This window comes from Nycticebus coucang, chromosome 4 (genome assembly GCF_027406575.1).
Source record: "Nycticebus coucang isolate mNycCou1 chromosome 4, mNycCou1.pri, whole genome shotgun sequence".
Classification (NCBI taxonomy): Eukaryota; Metazoa; Chordata; class Mammalia; order Primates; family Lorisidae; genus Nycticebus; species Nycticebus coucang.
The window spans coordinates 112,977,513-113,002,182 of NC_069783.1; the positions used below are offsets into that span (position 1 = coordinate 112,977,513).

The window sequence follows — 24,670 nt, forward strand, 5'->3', positions numbered from 1 at the left end:
GAGAATCCCTTGAACCCAAGAGTTTAAGGTTGGTGTGAGCTGTGATGCCATGGAACTCTACCAAGGGGGACATAGTGAGACTCTGTCTCAATAATAATACTACTAATAATAAATATATAAATAAATAAGCTGTATCTATAAAATCAAAATACGTATGTATATACATTACTCTGTATCACCTAAAAATATTTCATATATTGTCTGTGATATGTCTAATACACTTTGGAAAATATGCCTTAAACCATTTCTTCTACTTTATTGTTCTTTTTTGTTTGTTTGTTTTTGAGACAGAGCCTCAAGCTGTCACCCTGGGTAGAGTGCCATGGCATCACAGCTCACAACAACCTCCAACTCCTAGGCTCAAGATTCTCCTGCCTCTTCCTCCCAAGTAGCTCACACTGGGTAGAGTGCCGTGGCATCACAGGTCACAGCAACCTCCAACTCCTAGGCTCAAGCGATTGTCCTGCCTCTTCCTCCCAAGTAGCTGGGACTACAGACACCCGCCACAATGCCCAGCTACTTTTTGGTTGCAGCTGTCATTGTTTGGCGGGCCCAGGCTGGATTCGAACCGCCAGCTCACGTGTATGTGGCTGGCACCTTAGCCGCTTGAGCCACATGCGCCCAGCCTCTTCTACCTTATTGTTAAGCACAGTAGTCCCTCCTTATCTGCAGTTTCACCTCCTACAGTGTCAGTTACCTGAGGTCAACCATGATCTGAAAATGGTCTAGAAATAAACAAGTCATAAGTTTAAAATTGCACACTGTTTTGAGTGGTATAATGAACTCTCTCACTGTTCTGTTCCATCTGCTCAGGCCTCTGAATCCTTCCTTTGTCCAGAGTATCTGTTCTGTCTGTGTCACCCGCCTGCCCATTAGTCACTCGGTAGTCATCTAGGCTATCAGGTGAAAAAATACACAATATTGGTCGGGTGAGCTCACACCTGTAATCCCAGGACTTTGTGAAGCTGGGGAGGAAAGATAGCTTGAGGCCAAGACTTTGAGACCATTCAAGGCAACATAGGGAGACCGCCTCTAGAAAAAATAGAAAACTTAGCTGGGTACAGTGGTGTGAGCCTGTGGCAAATATTTTCTCCCATTCCATGGGTTGCCTTCTCACTCTGTTGATAGTATCCTTTGATGCACCAAAGTTTTTAATTTTAATGAAGTCTAATTTATCTATCTAATAGTCTAATTTTCTTTTGTTGCCTATGCTTTTGGTGTCATATCCAAGAAATGACTGGCAAATTCAACATCCTGAAGATTTTTTTTTTGGCCAGGGCTGGGTTTCAACCCACCACCTCCGGTATATGGGGCCAGCGCCCTACTCCTTGAGCCACAGGTGCTGCCCCCCTGAAGATTCTAAGAGCTTTATAGTTTTAGCTGGTTTATTTGTCTCTTGGGTCTTTTTTGCGTTTATATTTGGATAAATTTTAATGTGATGCACAAAGAAATGATCTTGAGTATGTATCATAATAGAGAGAGATGCCATCTTCTTTAAGACTCTAGGATAGAGTAAGATCAGATTGTACATGAAAAATCAGTAGACTTCGGAGAACATTAAACCAATCTTTTCTTCCTTAATCCTCTGCCTTCCAGATAATTCCACAGTTAAAAGAAATAAGAGAGACAGAAAGGATGTAGAAAAGAAAGGCAGGTGTTAGTCACATGGAAAAAAGGGAAGTAATCGTGTTTACGAGAATCCTGACGGTATCTGATAATACAGAAGAAAGAATATTTTCCATCTCCTAAAAAATCCAGCCTAAGCACGTGAAGGTATTCAGAGTTATCCATCTAGCCTTATCTTGGGGTGTTTCAGCCTACAAAGTTTAGCTCTGTTAGTTAACTCCTCACAGAATTATGAAGGCTCACAGAATACAAGTGGTTTCCAGAAGCTCTTATGAAAAGTAGGAGTTAATCCCCCACTTTATTCTATGCCCCTTGTGCCAAGAATATGGACTTTGTCTTCAAGGACTTCCTAGATTATTGGGGTAATTAGATGTATATGTTCAATGAACACGCTTATTTATTAGAATTTATGAGATTAAGCATTAGGGTATAGGCAGAAAGTATCAGGAAAGTGATATTGAAAAGGTAGGTTGGGAACCACCTATGAAGAACCTTGTATGTCAATCCAAGGAATGTGAGCCTAGAGTAGAGGTGACAAACTCCAAATCCCACAAAGACCAGGCATGTAAATAAGGAAAGCTGACCAGAGGTAAGGTAATAGGGAGCAGTGGGGATTGTGGCAAGCTGTAGAACTCAGGCTCTGTCTAATGGGGCAGCTACCCTTAGCTCCTGCTGTTTGTTATCACATGGGATTATTGGTCCAATGCAGCTCCATCTTCCAGTTTTCTAAGAGAAGATAGCTTTCAAAAACATACAGGCCTGGGCAGTGCCTGTGGCTCAAAGGGGTAAGGCGCCGGCCCCATATGCTGGAGGTGGCGGGTTCAAACCCTGCCCCGGCCAAAAAAACTGCAAAAGAAAAAAAAAAAAAAACATACAGGCCAAACCAAACTGGTTTCTAAAGATAGATATGGCCCACAGGCCATTGGTCTGCCTCCTTGGCCAATTGAAGGGAGCTAGTGAAGGTTTTTAGGTAAAAAAAGGTATATGATCGTATCTGTGCTTTAGAACAATCAGATTGTGTGAGAGATGAATTACAGAGAATAGCATAGAGGAAGGAAAACCAGTTAGGAAACTGTTACATCAGTCCAGGTGGGCGGGGAGGTGACAGTGTTCTTTGCCAGGACAGGGCAGTAGGAAATATGGTAAACTGCCTTAGAGTCCAGTACAATGGGAAGAATTTAGCTTTAATGAGCATCTAGAAGGAGGCATATGCATTCTTTCAATGCACCCTCCCTCCACACACCCCTGTTCTAAACTGGGAGCTGAAAGGCACAGAACAAACAGATAATCCCTAATTTTTTTTTTTTGAGACAGAGTCTCACTTAGTCACCCTTGGTAGAGTGTCGTTGCATCTTAGCTCACAGCAACCTCAAACTCTTGGGTTCAAGTGATTCTCTTGCCTCAGCCTCCCAGGTAGCTGGGACTATAGGCGCCCACCACAGCACCTAGCTATTTTTTAGAGACGGGATCTTGCTCTTGCTCAGAATGGTCTGGAACTCGTGAGCTCAGGCGATCCACCCGCCTGGGCCTCCCAAGTGCTGGGATTGCAGGCGTGAACCACCATGGGTAGCCCTAGATAATCCTTAAACCCAAAGGGCAGGACATTATAGCCAAGACTTCAGTTCCTCACGCAGTCTAATTTTACTCCTTAACCAACTCCTCCAGGCCTCATCCACTCTGATGGGACATTTTCAATTTAGGGGCTCAGCACATAATTAAAATTAAAAACATACATATCATGGTGTTTAGCTCTTTTGAGCAGCCAGTGGGAAACTCAGAGCCTCTTTGCACCAGTGCTGGGCTCTACTTCCCAGCAGACAGGGGAACTGGCTCTGTTTCATGGAGACTGAGGTAGAAGAAGTGGCCTTGAGATCCATTTCATGGTCTTGCTGGTTGTGTAGCTGGTGGCCTGGGTCATTGGAAGCATGCAAAGAGTAAGGAAGTGGGAATGCGGGGGAGGAAATGGCAACTCCCTTCCTAGAATGCTTCTAACATCCAACAAGTGTTATGTTAGAACTTTAATTTCCTACAGACCCTTCCAGTTTTTGAGGGCTGTATTTTGGGGTGTGGGTGCAGGAGATGGCTTTGAGACAATGCTAAGCAAAGCCTCCCCTCCCTGGCATGGCGCAGAAGTGCCCCGTGGGATGAGGGAGAGGACGGCCAGTCAGGCAAAGGTTAGGGGAGGGAAGCGAAGGCAGAGGCCCAGAACGGCTCCGGGAAATGTTTGTATTTCTCCACCAGGAGGGAGGACAAACACGCTTTTCTGATGCCTTCTGGGTAGCTTTGCACAGCCTCTAGCATAGAGTGAGTCTGAGGAGGAAGAGTGAAGCTGAAAATAAAAATTATTGCGGGGCTGGACCCAGCGACTCCTTTACAGCATGAATCTCATTGGACCCGCCTGCTGCCTCCCAAAAGTGACCACTTAGACAACACTGCACGCCTTTCTCAGCCTTGCCTGGCTACAGGCTTTGCCTCTGGGGGAGACAGGCAGCCTGTGACCCAGGCTCCAGAGAAGGGACAACACGGGGCCTCTGGCTTCCTGGCTGGAGTTTCTCTTCTCTGTGCCCCAGCAGCATCCACCCACCTGGGTGGGACCTGCATCCGGGGTGATGAAGTCCGACCTGCAGCAGCTGGGTGAGTGGTAGCATTCAGATAAGCATCTGTGCCTCTGTGGGGACTCTGGGACCGCTCGGCTCCCAGGACACTTGTCCTCTCCTGTCATGTACAACGGATCGTGCTGCCTCATAGAGGGGGACCCCATCTCTGGGGTGATGCCCCCTCTGCTCATTCTGGCCTTTGTGCTGGGTGCCCTGGGCAACGGGCTGGCCCTGTGCGGCTTCTGCTTCCACATGAAGACCTGGAAGCCGAGCACTATTTACCTTTTCAACTTGGCTGTGGCTGATTTCCTCCTCGTGGTCTGCTTGCCCCTTCGGACAGACTATTACCGCAGACAGCGACACTGGGCTTTTGAGGACATACCCTGTCGGGTGGTGCTGTTCATGCTGGCCATGAACAGGGCTGGGAGCATAATCTTCCTCACGGTGGTGGCTGTGGACAGGTATTTCAAGGTGGTCCACCCCCACCATATGGTAAACACCATCTCTAACCGGACAGCAGCTGGCATTGTCTGTGCCCTTTGGACCATGGTCATCCTGGGGACTCTGTACCTTTTAATGGAGAACCACCTGTGTGTGCAAGAGAAGGCCGTGTCTTGTGAGAGCTTCATCATGGAGTCTGCCAATGGCTGGCACGACATCATGTTCCAGCTGGAGTTCTTTTTGCCTCTAGGTATCATCTTGTTCTGTTCCTTCAAGATTGTTTGGAGCCTGAAGCAGAGGCAGCAGCTGGCCAGACAGACTCGGATGAAGAAGACAATTCTGTTCATCATGGTGGTGGCTGTCGTGTTTGTCACATGCTACCTGCCTAGCGTGTTGGCCAGACTATATTTCCTCTGGACAATGCCCTCGAGCACCTGCAATGCCTCTGTCCACGTAGCCCTTCATGTCACCCTCAGTTTCACCTACATGAACAGCATGCTGGATCCCTTGGTGTATTATTTTTCAAGTCCCTCATTTCCCAAATTCTACACTAAGCTCAAAATCCGCAGTTTGAGACCCAAGCACCCAGGACATTCAAAGACACCGAGGCCGGAGGAGATGCCAATTTCAGACCTCTGTCGCAAGAGTTGCATCAGTGTGGCAAATAGTTTCCAAAGCCGGTCCGATGTTCGCTGGGATCTCCAAATGTGTTGAATGGCACTAAGGAAACAGACCAACAACTTCTAGAAGGACAGATTGGCAACTTAGAATTAATTCATGCTAAAGGGTAGGGGTTTTGAAAATGTCGCCACCCTTTCTGAGCTGTACCCTCAGTCTGTTGGATATAAAACGCATAGGACTATAGTTTTTTGGAAGTTCCCAGTTGACTAAAGTGAGTCAGTTGTATTTATATGATGTAATTACAGTGGTAAGGGATTATATGAGATGTTGGGGGAGTTAGCAATTGCACAGCTCCTGTGTGAGTTTAAATGGCTGAATAAATAGGGTATAAGAGTTTAAATGGTTCATGTTCTTTTTCTGGGGGGTGATCTCTTTAAGTTAATGAACTTAAAGAGTTATCAGTATCTCCTATCCTCTGACCTTAAATCTTTACTTCTCTTGGAAAATAGAATCTGGGCTAAGTCAATACTTCTATTTCAGGCTGTGTGAGGCTCTTTTGATGGGGACGTCTTGGTCCTGGTGGTTCCATATTCACAGGGTCCCATACGTGCATTTCTTTGTCATTGTTTTCACTTCTCTGGCAGCCCAGGAATAAGAGCCAAACAATCTGCTCTGACCTTCTTCCAGCTCCACATTTTTCTGCAGGTCTTTGCATTTCTAAGAAGGTGCTGAGGGATATGTTTACCTGCCCTGGTTTCTCCAGTGGGATGTGCTGAGTCCAGTATAACTGCTTTTGACTGCTTGCTCTGTGACTGTGAATTGAAATTATTCATTCATTTATTCTCTAAGTAATCACTGAATTTGTATTTAGTGTCAGGCGTGATGCTTGTGTTCTTTTTACCTGGAGGGTCATTAATCAACTCTCACGTGACAGCAAATTTTCTCAGGTGGCAACCAGAGAAGTTGAGGACTTTCACCCTTTCATGAAATATAGTTTCTAGACTGTTCTGTGCAAACATCAGTTTTACCCTCTTATTGCAAGACTGCTTTATGCACGAGTTTCCAAGATACGTACCCCGAGCCCTCAAAACTAGATGACTTTGTGAAATGACAGGCTGCCCCTGCCCTGAATTGGGGGTGGGGGGATGGAGCAAAATTCTGAGCCAGACTTAGTTCCTCTCTTAAGCTACAAAGTGGTGGAAGTTGTTCTTGACTCCTTTTTTTATGCTCTCTCAAAATTCCCAGGCTATTCTCCTCATGTAAGAACCTTGCCATCTTCTAGTTCTTGGGCCTCAAAAAACCTGTAGAGGCTGCCTCTATTTTTTTTTTTTTTTTTCCAGAAGCAGGGATGAAAAGCATAGGCTTCAGAGAGTCAAACAAATCTAAGTTTGAATCCCAGCTCCACCACTTACTAGCTGTGTGACCTCTGGGCAGATTTTATGTAATCGGCTATAGCTTCAATCTCTTTGTCTGTCAAACATTAATGCTGACTTCAAAGGGTCGTTGGGTGGATTCAATGAATGTACAATCCTGAAAGGAAAGGACTTTGTTCACTGTTATACCCTGGGTCTCTGAAAAAGCTCCTGCTCATAGTAGGTAGTTAATAAATATTTGCCAAATGAATGTATGAATAAACTAATGTAAAGCATTATCCACTGTGCCTGGCGGTAAGTGCTCCATGTTGTGATTTATTATACCAACATATTTCACACTTATAGAAACTGAGGCTCAGAAGTTATTTCCTTTGGGGCTCAGAGACCTAATTAGCTGCTCCATTACCATGCCTGAATTCCCCTCCTCCCCAGCTCCCTGGGGAGGAGCGAAAAGCAAGAATTCTTATCAGCATCAAAAAGAACCATACATCCTAGCTGGCATTGTGGTGGGCGCCTATAGTCCCAGCTACTTGGGAGACTGAGGGAAGAAAATCGCTTAAGCCTAAGAGTTTGAGGTTGCTGTGAGCTGTTACACCACGACACTCTACCGAGGGTGACATAGTGAGACTCTGTGTCAAAAAAATAAAATAAAAAGAACCATATATCCTCCCAATAGAAACCTGTGAAAACTCACACTTCTGCTTTTAATTCTATTCTTAATTATAATTCTCTTCTGGGCTGTTCATTTGTTGTCCATTGTAATAAAAATGGATTAAAAAGTCTGTGTCCTGTGTGTGACTCCAAGTCAAAAGGCTCCTGTGACTTTGCCCTCCATGCGAGAGAGGCTACAATGTCCAGAAGCACACGACAGGCATGTAAACAGAGGATCTCAATAAAAAATGGTGAGAACAAACAAAAAGAAAGAAAAATCAAATCTGGCCAGGCACAGTGGCTCATGCCTGTAATCTCAGCACTTTGGGAGGCTGAGATGGGAGGGTCGCTTGAAGCCAGGAGTTCCAAACCAGTCTGGGCAACAGTGAGACCCTGTCTCTACAAAAAGAAGCAGCCGGTGCCTACAGTCCCAGCTGCTTTAGGAGACTGAGACAGAAGGATCCCTTGAGCCCAGGAGTTTGAGGTTGCTGAGAGCTATGATGAGGCAAGTGCACTTTAACTGGGAACAGAGAGAGAGACCCTAGGGAAGAAAAGGGGAGGAGAGGGGAAGGAGAGGAGAGAGAAGGAAAATTAAACCAAAACTTGAACCTAGTCTTTTTTTTTTTTTTAAAGTGACAGGGTTTCATGCTGTGGCCCAGGCTGCCTCTTGAGTAGCTGGGACTACAGGTACACAAGATGGGGTCTCACTCGATATGTTGCCCAGATTGGTCTCAAACTCCTGGCCTCAAGCAATCCTCCCACCTTGGCCTAAGATTACAGATGCGAGTCACAACACCCCATGCCAAACCCAGTCTTTTTTTTTTTTTTTTTTTGTAGAGACAGAATTTCACTTTATGGCCCTCGGTAGAGTGCTATGGCATCGCATAGCTCACAGCAACCTCCAACTCCTGGGCTTAAGCGATTCTCTTGCCTCAGCCTCCCAAGTAGCTGGGACTACAGGCGCCTGCCACAACACCTGGCTATTTTTTTGTTGTAGTTCTGCCGGGGCTGGGTTTGAACCTGCCACCCTCGGTATATGGGGCCGGCACCTTACCGACTGAGCCACAGGTGCCACCCCCAAACCCAGTCTTGATTCTAAACTTGCTTCCCTTTCTGAGTTCACAGAATATGATGAAAAAAGATGTTATCAAAAAGTTTCTTCAGAAATTATAAGGAAGAAGACCATAGCTTTGGTGAAAAAGCTTTTTAAAAACTATCTGAAATAGGAAAACAGTCAATTTAGAGAAAAATATTTTTTCCCCTATTAGAGTCTTTCAGGAAAAGTCACATAAAAGCTAGAAGAGGCTGAGCAAGGTGGCTCATACCTGCAATCCTAGCACTCTGGAAGGTCAAGGTGGGAGGATCCCTTGAGTTCAGAAGTTGAAGATTAGCCAGAGCAAAGGGAGACCCTGTCTCTACTAAAAATAGAAAAATTTGCCGTGCGTGCGTGGCAGCAGGTACCTATAGTCCCAGCTGCTCAGGAAGCTGAAGCTGAGGCTTGAGCCCAGGAGAGTGAGGTTGCTGTGAGCTTTGATGACACCACTGCACTCTACCTAGGGCAACAGAAGTTCAAGACTGTCTCAAAAAAACAAAAAGCTATGGGTGGTGCCTGTGGCTCAAAGGAGTAGGGTGCCAGCCCCATATACCAGAGGTGACAGGTTCAAACCCACCCCGACCAAAAGCTGCAAAAAAAAAAAAAAAGCTAGAAGAGATACTAGACCATATAGTCTATAGGGATTATGTGGAAAAAATAAGAGGTACAATGATAACACTTTAAGCTGTGCTCTAGTCCCAGAATGGGTCTCTCTACCTTTGATCAAAACTTAGACATTTAATATGTATTCTGAACTCACTAGTGTGCAGGGGCTGCCGGGAGGGGATAGAACTCTGGGCATAAGGGGTTAAGCCAACTGTTAAAGGTTCTACAAGGTGGGGAATTAGCCACACTATGATACGCGGTCCCCAGTTGCTGTCCTTTGGGACCTTCTGATCCACAGAGGTTTCCAGAATAACTCAAGATGCCATCATCACAATGAATAAACTCAGAAAGGGCTCAAGAACCAAATACTTTGCAGGCCCTGGTAAAAATGATAATGAACAAAGTTTCTTGTTCAAAAACTGTTAAGATTTCAAGATGGCAACACCAGAGCAATAAAACCAAGCACAGGGCCCTTCTGAGCTCATCCATAAAGCCAGGGCTCTAAGTTATATATGTGTGTGTAGAGAGAGAGAGAGAGATGGAGTAGAATAAACAAATGGGCTCACACCTGGGCCTAATATATGTGCAGTTCCAGTGTATTAGGCTGTATTATAATTTATACAGCAGGCAGGAGTCAGTACCCTATTCCTTGTAAGGATTCATTCACTCATTCATTCCCTCTTTCAAGACACATTAATCAGGGCGGCGCCTGTGGCTCAAGGAGTAGGGCGCTGGTTCCATATGCCAGAGGTGGCAGGTTCAAACCCAGCCCCGGCCAAAAATAAAAAAAAAAAAAGAAAGAAAGAAACATTAATCAGGCTCAGCACCTGTGGGCCTGTGGCTCAAGCCACTAAGGCACCAGCCACATACACCTGAGCTGGCTGGTTCGAATCCAGCCTGGGCCCACCAAACAACAATGACAGCTGCAACCAAAAAATAGCCAGGCATTGTGGCGGGCACCTGTAGTCCCAGCTACTTGGGAGGCTGAGGCAACAGAGTTGCTTAAGCCCAAGACTTTGAGATTGCTATGAGCTGTGACACCACAGCACTCTACTGAGGGCAACACAGTGAGACTTGGTCTCAAAATAATAAATAAATAAATAAAAATGAAAAATTAGCCAACTATTGTGGTGGGCACCTGTAGTCCCAGCTATTGAGAGGCAGAGGCAAGAGAATCGCTTGAGCCCAGGAGTTGGAGGTTGCTGTGAGCTGTGATGTCACAGCACTCTACCCAGGGCAACAGCTTGAGGCTCTGTCTCAAAAAAAAAAAAAAAAGAAAGAAAGAAACATTAATCAAACACCAGCCCGGTATGAGGTGTGGTAGAAATACAAATGAAAACCACAGTCCCGGGAGGGAGGGGGAAGGAAGGGGATTAATGGGATTATAGCTGCGGTGCATCTTACAAGGGTATATGTGAATCCTAGTAAATGTGGAATATAAAGGTCTTAGCAAAATAACTAAGAAAATGCTACAAAAGCTATGTTAACTAATGTGATGAAAATGTGTCAAACGATCTATGAACCAAGTGTATGGTGCCCCACGATCATACTAATGTACACAGCTATGGTTTAATAAAAATAAAAATAAAAAAATAAAATAAACATAAAAAAAAACAAAAAAAAAAACAACAAAAAAGGAAAACCACAGTCCCTGACCAAACAGGGTCCACTGTAGAAACTGAGGGAAAAAATAAAATTATAATTCAGGGTAACTTCAGTGAAAGTAGTAAACATGGAGTTCCACAAGAGCAGCCAGGGGCCCCTCCTCCTTTCTTAGGGGACAGGGAAAATTTTCTCAGAGGAAGTGGCTTGCAAATGTAGCCCTGAAGGATGGATAAGAAGCAGCCAGGGAGTCAGTGGGAAAGGGAACTCGAGCAGAGCTGGATGGATGAGAAAGACCCACAATAAGAAAGAGTCAGCTGGGTGGCACCTGTGGCTCAAGGAGTAGGGCGCCTGTCCCATATGCCGGAGGTGGCAGAGGTGGCGGGTTCAAACCCAGCCCCGGCCAAAAATCACAAAAAAAAAAAAAAAAAAAAAAAAAAGAAAAAGTCAGCTATTTGAGACATACAGGAAGACCATTGGGGCAGGAATGAACCCAAGCTGCAGCTATGACAACCTGAGGTCAAGGAGTGAAGATCTGTTCACAATCCTTCTGTTACAGAAGAGGCATGAAAAGCCGGTAAGATTCCTGTCTTTTTAAAAAAGAATCTTTCTTTATTTGCAGAAGGCATATGTATTTTTGATCAAAATTCAAAGAACACACAAATATGTAAAGTAAGACGTAAAAGTCTTCCTTTGCTTTCTCCTAATCTTATTTCCAGGAAATAACAACTTTCAGGATGAAGGGTATATCTACATTTTGCGTACAAGTAGTCTTTTGCATTATTTTACAAAAGCAAGATCGTACCACATACATACATACCAGTTTAGATCTAGATATTGTTTTGCAAAGTATTTTCATCATAAATAACTCCCCACATCACAACACAGAGATCAAGCTCATTCTTTTTTGCTACACTTCATTGTATAGATGATCCATATATAGTTTATTTAACCAATGTGGACGTTCAATCTGTTTTTTATTTTCCTCTATTACGACCATGCTATGTTGAATATTCTGAATGATATATTTTTGGCCAAATGGGTCAGGCTTTAGGGGAGATTCTGGAGGACTCTTAGATGTGGAGTTATTGAGTCAAATGACATGGCTTGGCACCTGTAGCTCAGTGGGTAGGGCACCAGCCACATACACCGAGGCGAACCTGGCCTGGGCCAGCTAAACAACAATGACAACTGCAACCAAAAAAACAGCCGGGTGTTGTGGCGGGCACCTGTAGTCCCAGCTACTCCGGAGGCGGAGGCAAGAGAACTGCTTAAGCCCAACAGTTTGAGTTTCCTGAGAACTGTGATACCACAGCACTCTACCGAGGACGGCATAGTAAGATTCTGTCTCAAAAAAAAAAAAAAAAAGGGCAAGAATGTTTTATTTATTTATTTTGGGGGGAATGATAAGTATGTTGGTTTTTTTTTAATTTTAAGTAAATTCATTTCAGATTTATTTTTGTTTTATTTATTTATTTATTTTGAGACAGAGTCTTACTATGTCACTTTCAGCAGAGTGCCATGGCGTCACAGCTCCCAGCAACCTCCAACTCCTGGGCTTAAGCGATTCTCTTACCTCAGCCTCACAAGTAGCTGGGACTACAGGCACCTACCACAACACCTGGCTATTTTGTTGTTGTTGTTGTTGTAGTTGTCATTGTTGTTTGACAGGGCCCAGGCCGGGTTCGAACCCTCCAGCCCTGGTGTATGTGGCCGGCGCCATAGCCACTGAGCTACAGGTGCCAAGCCTATTTCAGATTAATTTGAGGGTACAAGCAACCAGGTCAAAATGTTTGATTTTGTTAGGTAGAGTTCATCTCGTGGTTGGGTCCCATACACAAAAGGTATGCTAACCTCCCCCACCCCATGAGCATTCAGTGACAGCATCCCAACCCCTCCCTCTCCCTTGTTACCCCTCCCCCCAACTTGAATTGAAATTAGTTTTTCTGGATGGGTGAAAAGGAATAGTGTACTGACTCCTGCCTGCATTGGATCATCTACTGGTTTCATATTAGTATTGAGTACATTGGATATTTGCTTTTCCATTCTTGTGATACTTTATTAAGAAGAATGTGTTTCAACTCTATCCAGGATATTACAAAAGATGTGGTCTCCATCTTTTTATGACTGAACAGTATTCCATGGGGTGCATGTACCGCAATGTATTAATCAAGACAAGTATATTTTAGAGAGGTGTTGCACACAGAGCCGAAGAGCTTTGGAGCCAGACTGGGTTCAAATACATAAATATGTAAAGTAAGATGTTAAAGTCTTCCTTTGCTATCTCCTTAGCAGCTGTGTGACCTTAGGCAAGTTACTTAACCTCTCAGTGCTTTACTTTCCTTGTTTGTAAAATGGGGAGAATAATACCTGTCCCGGAGGGTTGCTGTTAATACTATATGAGTTTAGATATAGAAAACACCTAGAGGGCGGTGCCTGTGGCTCAGTGAGCAGGGCGCCGGCCCCATATACCGAGGGTGGCGGGTTCAAACCCAGCCCCAGCCAAACTGCAACAAAAAAATAGCCGGGCGTTGTGGCGGGCGCCTGTAGTCCCAGCTACTAGGGAGGCTGAGGCAGGAGAATCGCCTAAGCCCAGGAGTTGGAGGTTGCTGTGAGCTGTGTGACGCCATGGCACTCTACTGAGGGCAATAAAGTGAAACTCTGTCTCTACAAAAAAAAAAAAAAGAAAAGAAAACACCTAGAATAGTGCCCAGCATAGAGTAAACTCTATTTCTGTATTAGCTCTTACCATAATCCTGACAGATACCACCAAATTGTCTAACAAAAAGGCCAAACTGGGCGGGATACGGTGGCTCATGCCTGTAATCCTAGCACTCTGGGAGGCCAGGACGGGAGTTCAAGAATTTGAGACCAGCCTGAACAAAGGCAAGACCCCTGTCTCTACTAAACATAGAAAAACTGAGGCAAGGGCAGCGCTCCTAGCTCAGTGGTTAGGGCACTGGCCACCTACACCAAGGTTGGTGGATTCGAACTGAGCCTGGACCAGCTAAAACAACAATGACAACTGCAACAACAAAAAAAATAGCCAGGTGTTGTGGCAGGTGCCTGTAGTCCCAGCTAGTTGGGAGGCTGAGGCAAGAGAATTGCTTAAGCCCAAGAGTTTGAGGTTGCTGTGAGCTATGAAGTCACAGCACTCTACCCAGGGCAACAGCTTGAGACTCTGTCTCAAAAAAAAAAAAGAAAAGAAAAGAGTAAAAGAAAAATTGAGGCAAGAGGATCACTTGAGCCCAAGAGTTTGAGGTTGCTGTGAGCTATGATGCCACTGCACTCTACCAAGGGTGACAAAGTGATACTCTGTCTCAAAAGAAAAGCTGAACCAATTTCTACTCCCACCACCAGTGTATGAAAAAGTCTTCTGTTCCACATTCTTGCACACAAGATCCTTGTTTGTCCTAATAAGTACTTTTTTCTTCTTTAAAAAAATAAGAAAGAAAGAAGAACTTGCCTGGGCACCTGTTGCTCAGAGGTTAGGTGCTGGCCACAAACACCAGGCTGGTGGGTTCCAACCCGGCCCAAGCCTGCTAAACAAACAAACAAAAATCGTGGGATGTTGTGGCGGGAGCCTGTATCCCAGCTACAAGGGAGGCTAAGGCAAGAGAATTACTTAAGCCCAAGAGTTTGAGGTTGCTGTGAGCTGTGACGCGACAGCACTGTACCTAGGGTGATAGCTTCAAACTCTGTCTCAAAAGAAAAAAAATAAAAGGCTTGATGCCTGTAGCACAGTGGCTAGGGTGCCAGTCACATACACCGGAGCTGGTGGGTTCAAACCCAACCTGGGTCTGCCAAACAACAATGACAACTACAACAAAAAAATAGCCAGGCGTTGTGGCCAGCACCTGTAGTCCCAGCTATTTGGGAGGCTGAGACAAGAGAATCGCTTAAGCCTAAAAGTTGGAGGTTGCTGTGAGCTATGACGCCACAGCACTCTGCCCAGGGTGACATAGTGAGACTCTGTCTCAAAAAAAAAAAAAGAACTTTACCACTTTAAAGTGATGAAGTCTAACATATCAATTTATTTTTTCTGCTGCATATGCTTTTAGTGTTATACCTAGGAAGGCCTTGTCTAACCCAAGGTTGTGAAGACTTTCTTCCGAGAGTTTTACAGTTTCAGCTCTTACATTTAGGTCTGTAATCCACGTTGAGTTAATTTCTGTGTACAGCATAAGGAAGAGAGTCTGATTCTTTTGTTTATGACTATCTAGTTGTCCCAACATCATTTATTAGAAAGACTATTTTTTTCCCTTGGCACCCTTGTTGAAAATCAGCTGACTGTAAATAAAAGGGTTTATTTCTTCCTCCCAAGCCTGTTCTCTCGATCTATGTCTGTCCTTAGGCCAGAATCACACCGTCTGGATTACTGTAGCTTTGCAGCAAATTTTTTTTTTTTTTTGAGACAGCGCCTCAAGCTGTCACCCTTAATAGAATGCCCTGGCATCACAGCTCACAGCCACCTCCAACTCCTGGGCTCAAGCGATTCTCTTGCCTTCGCCTCCCAAGTAGCTGGGACTACAGGCGCCCACCACAATGCCCAGCTATATATATATATTTTTTTTTTGGTTGCAGCCGTCATTGTTGTTTGGCAGGCTGGGCTAGATTCAAACCCGCCAGCTCAGGTGTGTGTGGCTGGCACCTTAACCACTCGAGCCATAGGCGCCGAGCCAGCAAATTTTTATATCAGGAAGTGAGAGTTCTCCAACTTTGTTCTCCTTTTTTCAAGATTATTTGGTTTTATATATATATCCTCCAGGCAGTATAATTACTTTCCTCTCTTCCTCTTTACTTCTCAGTTGCGACTACTATGTCTGCTTCATCAGGGGTTCAGGGGTCCCTTATTTCCTGCTAGCTACATGTCTTAACTCATTTACACTCCACGGTGGGGAGTCTCCCAAAATGGCCCTGACATACAGGTGCTCCCATCACGATGTGACCCGTCTTAGTGAAATATGGACTAGCCAGTTGGCCAGTTGTGAGGTTGACGTTCTAGGATTTCTAAGCCTAGGCATTAAGAAGTTCTGCCTGCGTGCTTTAGGAAGCCCTGAGTAGCCCATATACAAAGTCCAACCTCTGCTGTGGAAAAAGCAAGTGAAAGGCCATTGTAGGTGCCACAGAGGGAGGCCACATAGAGAGGCATGGAGGGAGGTCACACAGAGAGACACAAAACTATAGGGAGAGGGAGAGAAGTCCAGGTGTTCCACTGTCCCACTTAAGCATCCATTTGACTCCAGCCCAGCTATCATCTGAGAACTCCCAAATGAGAATCACCCAGCTGAGCCCAGTTGGCCCCAAGAACCATAAGAGATAATATAATGGTGGTTGTTTTAAGCCACTAAGTTTTGTGGCAATCTGTCACGTAGCAACGGATAACTAAAACAGAAATTCCAGCTTAGTTTAAGACACAAAATAGTTCATTACTAACCTCTCCAGGCTTCAGTTTTCCAATCTTTAAAATGGAGGTGGTGATGATAATAATAGCACATCTCTCACAGTATTTTTGTGAGGAGTAAATGAAATCACATACACAAATCTCTTAGTATAATGCCTGGCAGGTAGCAGACAGTTGATAAATGATAGTGTTTTTTGTTTTTTGAGACAGAGTTTCACTTTGTCGCTCCTGGTAGAGCGCCCTTGCATCATAGCTCACAGCAACCTCTAACTCTTGTGCTGAAGCGATTCTCTTGCTTCAACCTCCCCAGTAGCTAGGACTACAGATGCCAGCCACAGTGCTTGGCTATTTTTAGAGATGGGGTCTTGGGCGGCGCCTGTGGCTCATTGAGTAGGGCACTAGCCCCATATACTGAGGGTGGTGGATTCAAACCCGGCCCTGGCCAAACTGCAACAAAAAATAGCTAGGCGTTGTGGCAGGCGCCTATAGTCCCAGCTACTCAGGAGGCTGAGGCAAGAGAATCGCCTAAGCCCAAGAGCTGGAGGTTGCTGTGAGCTGTGACGCCACAGCACTCTACCGAGGGCAATAAGGTGAGACTCTGTGTCTAAAAAAAAACCAAAGAGATGGGGTCTCGCTCTGGCTCAGGCTGGTCTTGAACTCCGGAGCTCAGGCAATCTGCCCAAATCAGCTTCCTGAAGTGTTGGGATTACAACAGGCATGAGCCACCTTGCCCAGCCTTCCCTCTGCCCCACCCCCCAAGACGGAGTCTCACTTGGTCACCCTTGGGAAAGTGCTATGGAATCTTTTTTTTTTTTTTGTAGAGACAGAGTCTCACTTTATGGCCCTCGGTAGAGTGCCGTGGCCTCACACAGCTCACAGCAACCTCCAACTCCTGGGCTTAAGTGATTCTCTTGCCTCAGCCTCCCGAGTAGCTGGGACTACAGGCGCCCGCCACAACGCCCGGCTATTTTTTGGTTGCAGTTTGGCCGGGGCCGGGTTTGAACCTGCCACCCTCGGTATATGGGGCCGGCGCCCTACAGACTGAGCCACAGGCGCCGCCCAGTGCTATGGAATCTTAGCTCACAGCAACCTCAAACACTTGGGTTCAAGCTATTCTCTTGCCTCAGCCACCCAGGAAGATGGGACTACAGGCACCTGCCACAATGCCCAGCTATTTTTTTAGAGATGGGGTCTCGCTCTTGCTCAGGTTGGTCTGGAACCCATGAGCTCAAACAATCCACCCACCTTGGCCACCTAGAGTGCTGGGATTACAGGCATAAGCCACAACTCCCAGCTAATAGTGTTATTTTTAATTTTAAAATATGGTTCAATCAATCCAGTTTAGTGGCTCACATTGAAGTTGTCATAAGAAACCAGGATAGAGATTCAGGCTAATAGTGCGAGTCATAAATTTTAAGTGGAGTTTCCACCAAATTCTGTGGAATCACTTGCCGTCTCAGCTCTTGAAATGATTCATTAAGCAAGTTTCTGTACAGCTCACGCACTAGTAAGGAAAAATAATAAATACATAAAAGAAGGACATGAGCAAGACAAAACATGCCTACTGTACAGCAGAAAGACCAGAAATTCCACAGCAGGCACCAGAATCCAAGGAGGCTGCTATTTACATTCTGCGTGAGTAGTCGTGAACTTTGGTATAAAATCATAGAATGGGAGAGCTGGAAGGAAACTCCAAGACCATGCAATTTCACATTCATACACGAGGAGGTGAGGGGTTAAGAGGTTTCAAGGCTAGTTAATGACAGCCAGAACAGAAAAGCTCTGGCTTTTCTTCTTTCAAACTTAACAATATTTGTGCTTCTTTTCTAATTTTATCCAAGACTATTATTTATTTATTTATTTATTTTTAGTAAAACTCAGTGTGTATTTGCATTAATACACCTGAAAACTGTTTTGTGGACAGCCAATACTGAATGGAAATTCTAAAACGCCACCTGATACCTTTAATCAACACTAAATCAAGTCTGAGGCAAGACACCGAATGGACAATAATTGAATGGGAAGATAGTAACTCCCTTCCGTGATAGATAATCTTTAGCCATCAGAATTCAGTTATTTGATGTCTTGGGAAGCAGTGTCCATTGAGTTTTCCTTTCTGACCTGTAGAGGCTCACTGCTGATGGACAATAATTCTCGAAGTTCTTTATTTTCAAGCTCTAATTGGGCTAGTTTTTCCTGAATCTTACAAAACTGGTCATCATCCACCTAAACCGCTTTCCTCATCACTTCTCCCATTTCACAGATTCTGTCAATCTGACTTTCAATTTCCTGGATGGAGGTGGAACACATTATTCTTAGTAAAGCATCACGAGAATGGAGAAGCATGAATCCTATGTACTCAATTTTGACATGAGGACAATTAATGACCTAGTACACAGTGGGGGTGGGGGAAGGGGAGAGTAGAAAGAGGAGGGAGGGGGTTGGGGGAAAGGAAGAGCAGAGAGAAAGAGAGCAAGACTATTATTTTTAAAAAATTATAAAATTGTTGGGCGGCGCCTGTGGCTCAGTCAGTAAGGCGCCGGCCCCATATACCGAGGGTGGCGGGTTCAAACCCGGCCCCGGCCAAACTGCAACCAAAAAATAGCCGGGCGTTGTGGCGGGCACCTGTAGTCCCAGCTACTCGGGAGGCTGAGGCAAGAGAATCACTTAAGCCCAGGAGTTGGAGGTTGCTGTGAGCTGTGTGAGGCCACGGTGCTCTACCGAGGGCCATAAAGTGAGACTCTGTCTCTACCAAAAAAAAATAAATAAATAAAATTATAAAATTGTAGTCTCCTCTGCCTTCACCTCCCACCCCTTCTGCTCCCTCAAGTTCTCTTTCTCCTCCCTTTCCCAAACTCCCTCGCTGGACTTCCTCCCTACTTCCCTAGATTGAGGGAAAAAAATTAAAATTATAAAACTTAGAAAGGGAGAGTCCCTTGCAAATTCCAGCTCCCAGAAATAACTATGATTAAGAGTCAGGTTTTCTGATTCTTAGTTAATCCAGGCCCTCAGGATGACTTTATGAATGTCATTCACAAGTATCCACATTCATTTAAGAAGGAAGAGCAATATTTATGGGCAGCAAGGTCAGGAAACAAATACCAGTCACTTCATGAGAGCCTTAATACAATTGCACAATGTGACCAAATCTGTTTTCTTTTCTTTTCTTTTTTTTTTTTTGAGACAGAGTCTCAAGCTGTTGCCCTAGGTAGAGTGCCATAGCAGCACAGCTCACAACAACCTCAAACTCTTCAGCTCAAGCTATTCTTTTGCCTCAGCCTCCCAAGTAGCTGGGACCACAGGCGCCTGCCACCACACTCGGCCATCTCTTGGTTGTAGTTGTCGTTTGGCAGGCCCGGGCTGAATTCAAACCCACCAGCCTCGGTGTATATGGTTGGTGCCCTAGCCGCTGAGCTACAGGCGCCAAACCCCAGTCCGTTTTCTTGTAACCTCATGACTCAATCCTCAACCTTGCATCCAAAAACACAAGGATGCACAAGTGTATTACAGTGGTTAGGGACACCCAGGCTTTGAAGTCAGTGTCAGATTCAAATCCGAGCTCTGGTCTTACTGGCTGGGCAGACGTTTTATTTATTTATTTATTTTGAGACAGAGTCTGATTTCGTCACCCTCTTTAGAGTGCTAGGGCATCATAGCTCGTAGCAACCTCAAACTTTTGGGCTCAAGTGATCCTCTTGCCTCAGCCTCCCAAGTAGCTGGGACTACAGGTGCCCACCACAATGCCTGACTTTTTTTTTTTTTTCTTTTTTAGAGAGGGGTCTTGCTCAGGCTGGTCTCGAACTCGTGAGCTGAAGCAATTCACTCACCTTGGCTTCCCAGAGTGCTAGGATTACAGGCTTGAGCCACCATGCCCATCCTAGGCTGGGCAGCCTTAAACACATTAGCAACCTCTCTGAGTTTCACTTTCCTTATTTTGAAATCAGAATCAATAATAGTCCCTTCCTTATGGGCTATAGTAAGAGTGAAACAAGATGATGTATTTAAAGTACTGAGCATGGCATTCAGACTCACTGTAAAGTAGATGCCACATTGTCATCTTCATCTTCATTGTCACCATCATCATCAAGTACTTCTGGTCCTTGGGAGTCAACAGTAGGTCACTGGAACTCTAGTTTACAGTAAAGGGTCTACAAGCCCTGTTATTAAACCTGGCTATGCAGCTAAGGAAATAAATTTTCATTTTCTTTCTTTTTTTTTTTTTTGTGGTTTTTGGCCGGGGCTAGGTTTGAACCTGCCACCTCCAGTATATGGGACCGGCGCCCTACTCCTTGAGCCACAGGCGCCGCCCTAAATTTTCATTTTCTAACTCAAAGCAGAAGCCACATAATTTGGAAACCTCTTAGGTGGCAAGAATTCATAAGACCAAAATTCCTAAATGTTGATAGGGTGACATCCAGTCTCACTGTAAAGCAAAGAGATGATGTGTGAAAAAGGCTCCCACTGCAAGGCAGAGTTCAATATTCTCTTAGGTCCTGTCATTCTAAGTTTAATTTTTTATTTAAACGGGGGCTTTAAAAATATTATATATGGCTCAGTGCCTATGCTCAGTAGTTAGGGCGCCAGCCACATATACCAGGGCTGGTGGCTTTGAACCCTGCCTGGACCTGCTAGAACAACAATGACAGTTACAACAAAAAAAAACTAGGCATTGTGGTGGGCACCTGTAGTCCCAGCTACATGGGAGGCTGAGGCAAGAGAATCGCTTGAGCCCAAGAGTTTGAGGTTGCTGTGAGCTGTGACACCACAGCACTCTACCAAGGGCGACATAGTGAGACTCTGTCTCAAAAAACAAACAAAAAAAATGACATACTTCATAGGGGAGGTTGTATGTGAGTGGGAATAGGGGTACATAAGAACAGCCCATACTTGTTGCTCAGTTTCATTGTGAACTTAAAATCAAGCTCATTAATTAAAAAAAAATCTTGTACTTATAAATAACTTACTTGAGCACAGAAGCATATCACAATCTAATATAAACAAACAAAAACCCAACTTACTTTAACATACCCCTGGTGATCCAAATTGGGCTCAAGTTTTCAAACATCTTATAAAATATTATGCTCTCAGTAGCTTTTTTTTTTTTCCTAACTAGAGATTAATTGCAGAGTACTGATATGGAGAAGCAATCCATGTTTGTACACAGAAATGGCATAGAAAACCAATTCAACCTGGGCCTCATAAAACCAACAATTACTGTCTTCTCAGCCTTTACAAAAGAAATCACATGCATGCTACTGCTTACGTTATAACCATGCTAATATTCCATGCTAATCTTTAGTGTTTCTGGAAACCCATGCTGTTTAACACAGAAAACTATTATTGTTATTGTTGTCATTTTGTTAATTATGCTAACCAATGATGGTGAAGTTAATTCTGCAATGCGAAGTACTCAATCAGCAAACAGGCACGGGCACGCTCGGAAGGGTTACCTGCCACATTTCAGTTATTCACAAATGCCAGCTGCCTTGTCTAAACTTATCCTTTACATTTAGGAAGTGCTGTGGGTTCCTGTCTGCCTAGGGGATTTTTATTACTTGTTTATGCAAACAGCAGGTTGCATAAGAGCCTTGCTGGCTTTTTTTTTTTTTTTTAGCGATTTCATAGTTTCCTGGTAACCATTCAGTCATCTATTTCAACACCCAGACATGACATAAAAGCCAGCGCTGAGCCATGTTCACCACACAGACACACACCTCTTCCTTTGACCGCTTGCTAGGTGAGGCGCTCCATTGACTAACCAGCTCCACTCATGAACCAGCACTACCCACAGAAATACTTTCTGGAAATAGACAAGAAGAACTGCTGTGTGTTCCGAGACGACTTCATTGCCAAAGTGTTGCCGCCGGTGTTAGGGTTGGAGTTTGTGTTCGGGCTTCTGGGCAATGGCCTTGCCCTGTGGATTTTCTGTTTCCATCTCAAGTCCTGGAAATCCAGCCGGATTTTCCTGTTCAACCTGGCCGTGGCTGACTTTCTCCTGATCATTTGCCTGCCATTCCTGACGGACAACTATGTGAGGAAGTGGGACTGGAAGTTTGGGGACATCCCTTGCCGGCTGATGCTCTTCATGTTGGCTATGAACCGCCAGGGCAGCATCATCTTCCTCACAGTAGTGGCCGTGGATAGGTATTTCCGGGTGGTCCATCCCCACCATGCCCTGAACAAGATCTCCAACCGGACAGCAGCCATCATCTCTTGCCTCCTGTGGGGCATCACCATTGGCCTGACAGTTCACCTCCTGCGCAAAAAGATGCTGATCCAGAATGGCTCTGCCAATCTCTGCAGCAGCTTCAGCATCTGCTATACCTTCAGGTGGCACGATGCCATGTTCCTCTTGGAGTTCTTCCTGCCCCTGGCCATCATCCTGTACTGCTCAGCCAGAATCATCTGGAGCCTGCGGCAGAGGCAAATGGACAGGCATGCCAAGATAAAGAGAGCCATCAACTTCATCGTGGTGGTGGCCATTGTCTTCATCATCTGCTTCCTTCCCAGTGTGGCTGTGCGAATGCGCATTTTCTGGCTCCTATACACTTCAGGGACGCAGAATTGTGAACTGTATCGTTCAGTGGACCTGGCGTTTTTCATCACCCTCAGCTTCACCTACATGAATAGTATGCTGGACCCCTTGGTGTACTATTTCTCTAGCCCATCTTTTCCCAACTTCTTCTCCACTTTGATTAACCGCTGCCTCCGAAAGAAGCCATCAGGTGAGCCAGACAGTAACCGGAGCACCAGTGTTGAGCTCACGGGTGACCTGACCACTACGAGAAACATCCCAGATACATTAATGGGCAACCCCCAGTGAGCCATAGAGCCCCTCTTATTTGGGCCCAATCTCTTATAAAACAACCATACCAAGAAAAGGGATTGTCACCAAGAACCAAGATCTCTGGAGAAACCTCTGGGCTACTGCACAGAGTAAAATCATCAGACTAGACCTAAGGTTTCCTGGAACTTCCAGATTCAGAGAATCAGATTTAGAGAAACTGTGTGGTAGAGTGGGTGACTGGTTCTAAGGTGTGACCACAGAAATCTTGGGGGAACAGAGAGTAAACCTTCCAGGCATCTGAAACTTTGCTTGATTTTCTGACTCTCGAGACTGAAGATGGGCAAATTGTCAACCCTTCTGCTGAGCAGAGTTGGCACTTCAGAGCCGCCCATCAGAACTTGTGACTTGCTGGACTGCTTTCTTCACCTGAGATTTGGATGGCTCTCCGCTCATGGGGGGATGTCTAGCTAGTTGTGGGCCCCAGCAGGAATAAGGAGAGCTAGAGATTGGAGAGGAGTGAGGTTGCTCCTGGAGGGAGCCCAGACATCGTTAAACAAGTATATGAGTTCCGTGGACCAATTCATCATTCAGCCAAGCTTTAGCAGAAATGGATTCAGCAAAGAGATTCTAAGGATTGGTTAATACCTGAGTTTCCAGTTGTGGTAAATTAGCTCTGGGAGGGACTGAGCTAAACAGTGTTATTAGGGGAAAGAAAATGGCATTGGTGCTACTACCAGCAATTAATCCATTTCTCTCTTGTTTACACTAATTTTAAGGTTGAGCAGTTAAACAGGCTTTGGGGAAGAAAGCTGCTTCCCACCTCTGTTTGCTTTTGTCATTAAAAGGGACAGGCCCTGCTGCCCAATGGTTAAAGGGGGAAGATTCCTCCTGGTTCATTTGCTTGTGTTTCTGTCCTTAATAATAAAGCTACTATTTCAATAAATTTTGAATTTTGACACAGTCTGGTATCGCATATGTCTGGGTTATGGTTCACAGAAATGGACTTCTTACTTAAGCAGAGACTTTTATGGGTTGTTAACTATGCCCTGGTGGAAAAATTCTGTACACTGCAAAGTAAGGAAAGGATGCAGATACTGAGCTACCTCATGTAATTCAAGTAAAAGTTACATCTGTGCTGAGACAAGGGTGGAAAAGGTCTGGGAATAAATAAAAAACAATTTAATGTGGAAGATTCACTTAAGTAAGATTGTGAGAGTATTAGCACTTTACTGAGAGTTTGATGAACATTGCTGTTAGGATTTGCGCAGTAAAAAAAGGAATTGAGGCCGACAAAGGTTTTCTGTAGGAGGGGAAGAAAGAGCTTCCTATGGAATGGTTTCAGTTCCCAGTTCTGAGATGGAAAGGAGATGTACCGGTTTTGAGTCTGTGATCGGTCCAAGTTTCTGTTACGCTTTCATTCCCATCTCTGTCACTCCTCGATTCTTTAGCAAGATGAGGCATGTTTCAACCACCTGACGTGGCTACCGATAAGGAATTTAGAGACTCAAGCTCCCAGCCCTGGGTGAATGGCAATAAACAAGGAAAGGTACACATTCTTGAATTTCTTCCATGTTTTCAGAGTAGTTCTCTTATTTGTATTGCCAAAAGCAGGGATCACTTCCTTCAAGAGGAAGCAATGGCAGAGATGAGCTCAGAGGAGAGAAGGGATTCCCCAGGCTCAAATGCATGAGTCAGTGGGGGTGATCTGCAGTGTTCAGAACTCACCACCTCACATTCGTTCTTTTATTAGGCGCTTTCATCAGTTTTCATGTGTTAAGCACTAACTATGTGCCAAGCACTGTTTTGGGTGGTGGATTAGAGCCAAGAACCAGCTAATCGAAGCCCTCTTCTCTTCAAACTCACATGTGA

The 24,670-nt window shown here is 44.9% G+C and overlaps 2 protein-coding genes across 2 annotated transcripts; both read left to right on the forward strand.

Annotated features, from left to right (window-relative positions):
* The first annotated feature begins 3,753 nt into the window (after window positions 1–3,753).
* HCAR1 (hydroxycarboxylic acid receptor 1) lies at window positions 3,754–7,415 on the forward strand. Its single transcript, XM_053589896.1, has one exon. It carries the CDS (start codon window positions 4,347–4,349, stop codon window positions 5,376–5,378), a length of 1,032 nt encoding a protein of 343 aa, XP_053445871.1. The 5' UTR covers window positions 3,754–4,346; the 3' UTR covers window positions 5,379–7,415.
* Window positions 7,416–21,649: 14,234 nt separating this feature from the next.
* LOC128584706 (hydroxycarboxylic acid receptor 2) lies at window positions 21,650–23,751 on the forward strand. The gene has a single exon (XM_053589828.1). The coding sequence runs from the start codon at window positions 21,785–21,787 to the stop codon at window positions 22,835–22,837; it is 1,053 nt and encodes a 350-aa protein (XP_053445803.1). The 5' UTR covers window positions 21,650–21,784; the 3' UTR covers window positions 22,838–23,751.
* The last annotated feature ends 919 nt before the right edge of the window (window positions 23,752–24,670 follow it).

What these genes read in the sequence shown, in the direction of transcription:
- HCAR1 (XM_053589896.1), top strand. Translation starts at nt 4,347, where the DNA reads ATGTACAACGGATCGTGCTGCCTCATAGAGGGGGACCCCATCTCTGGG.
- LOC128584706 (XM_053589828.1), top strand. Translation starts at nt 21,785, where the DNA reads ATGAACCAGCACTACCCACAGAAATACTTTCTGGAAATAGACAAGAAG.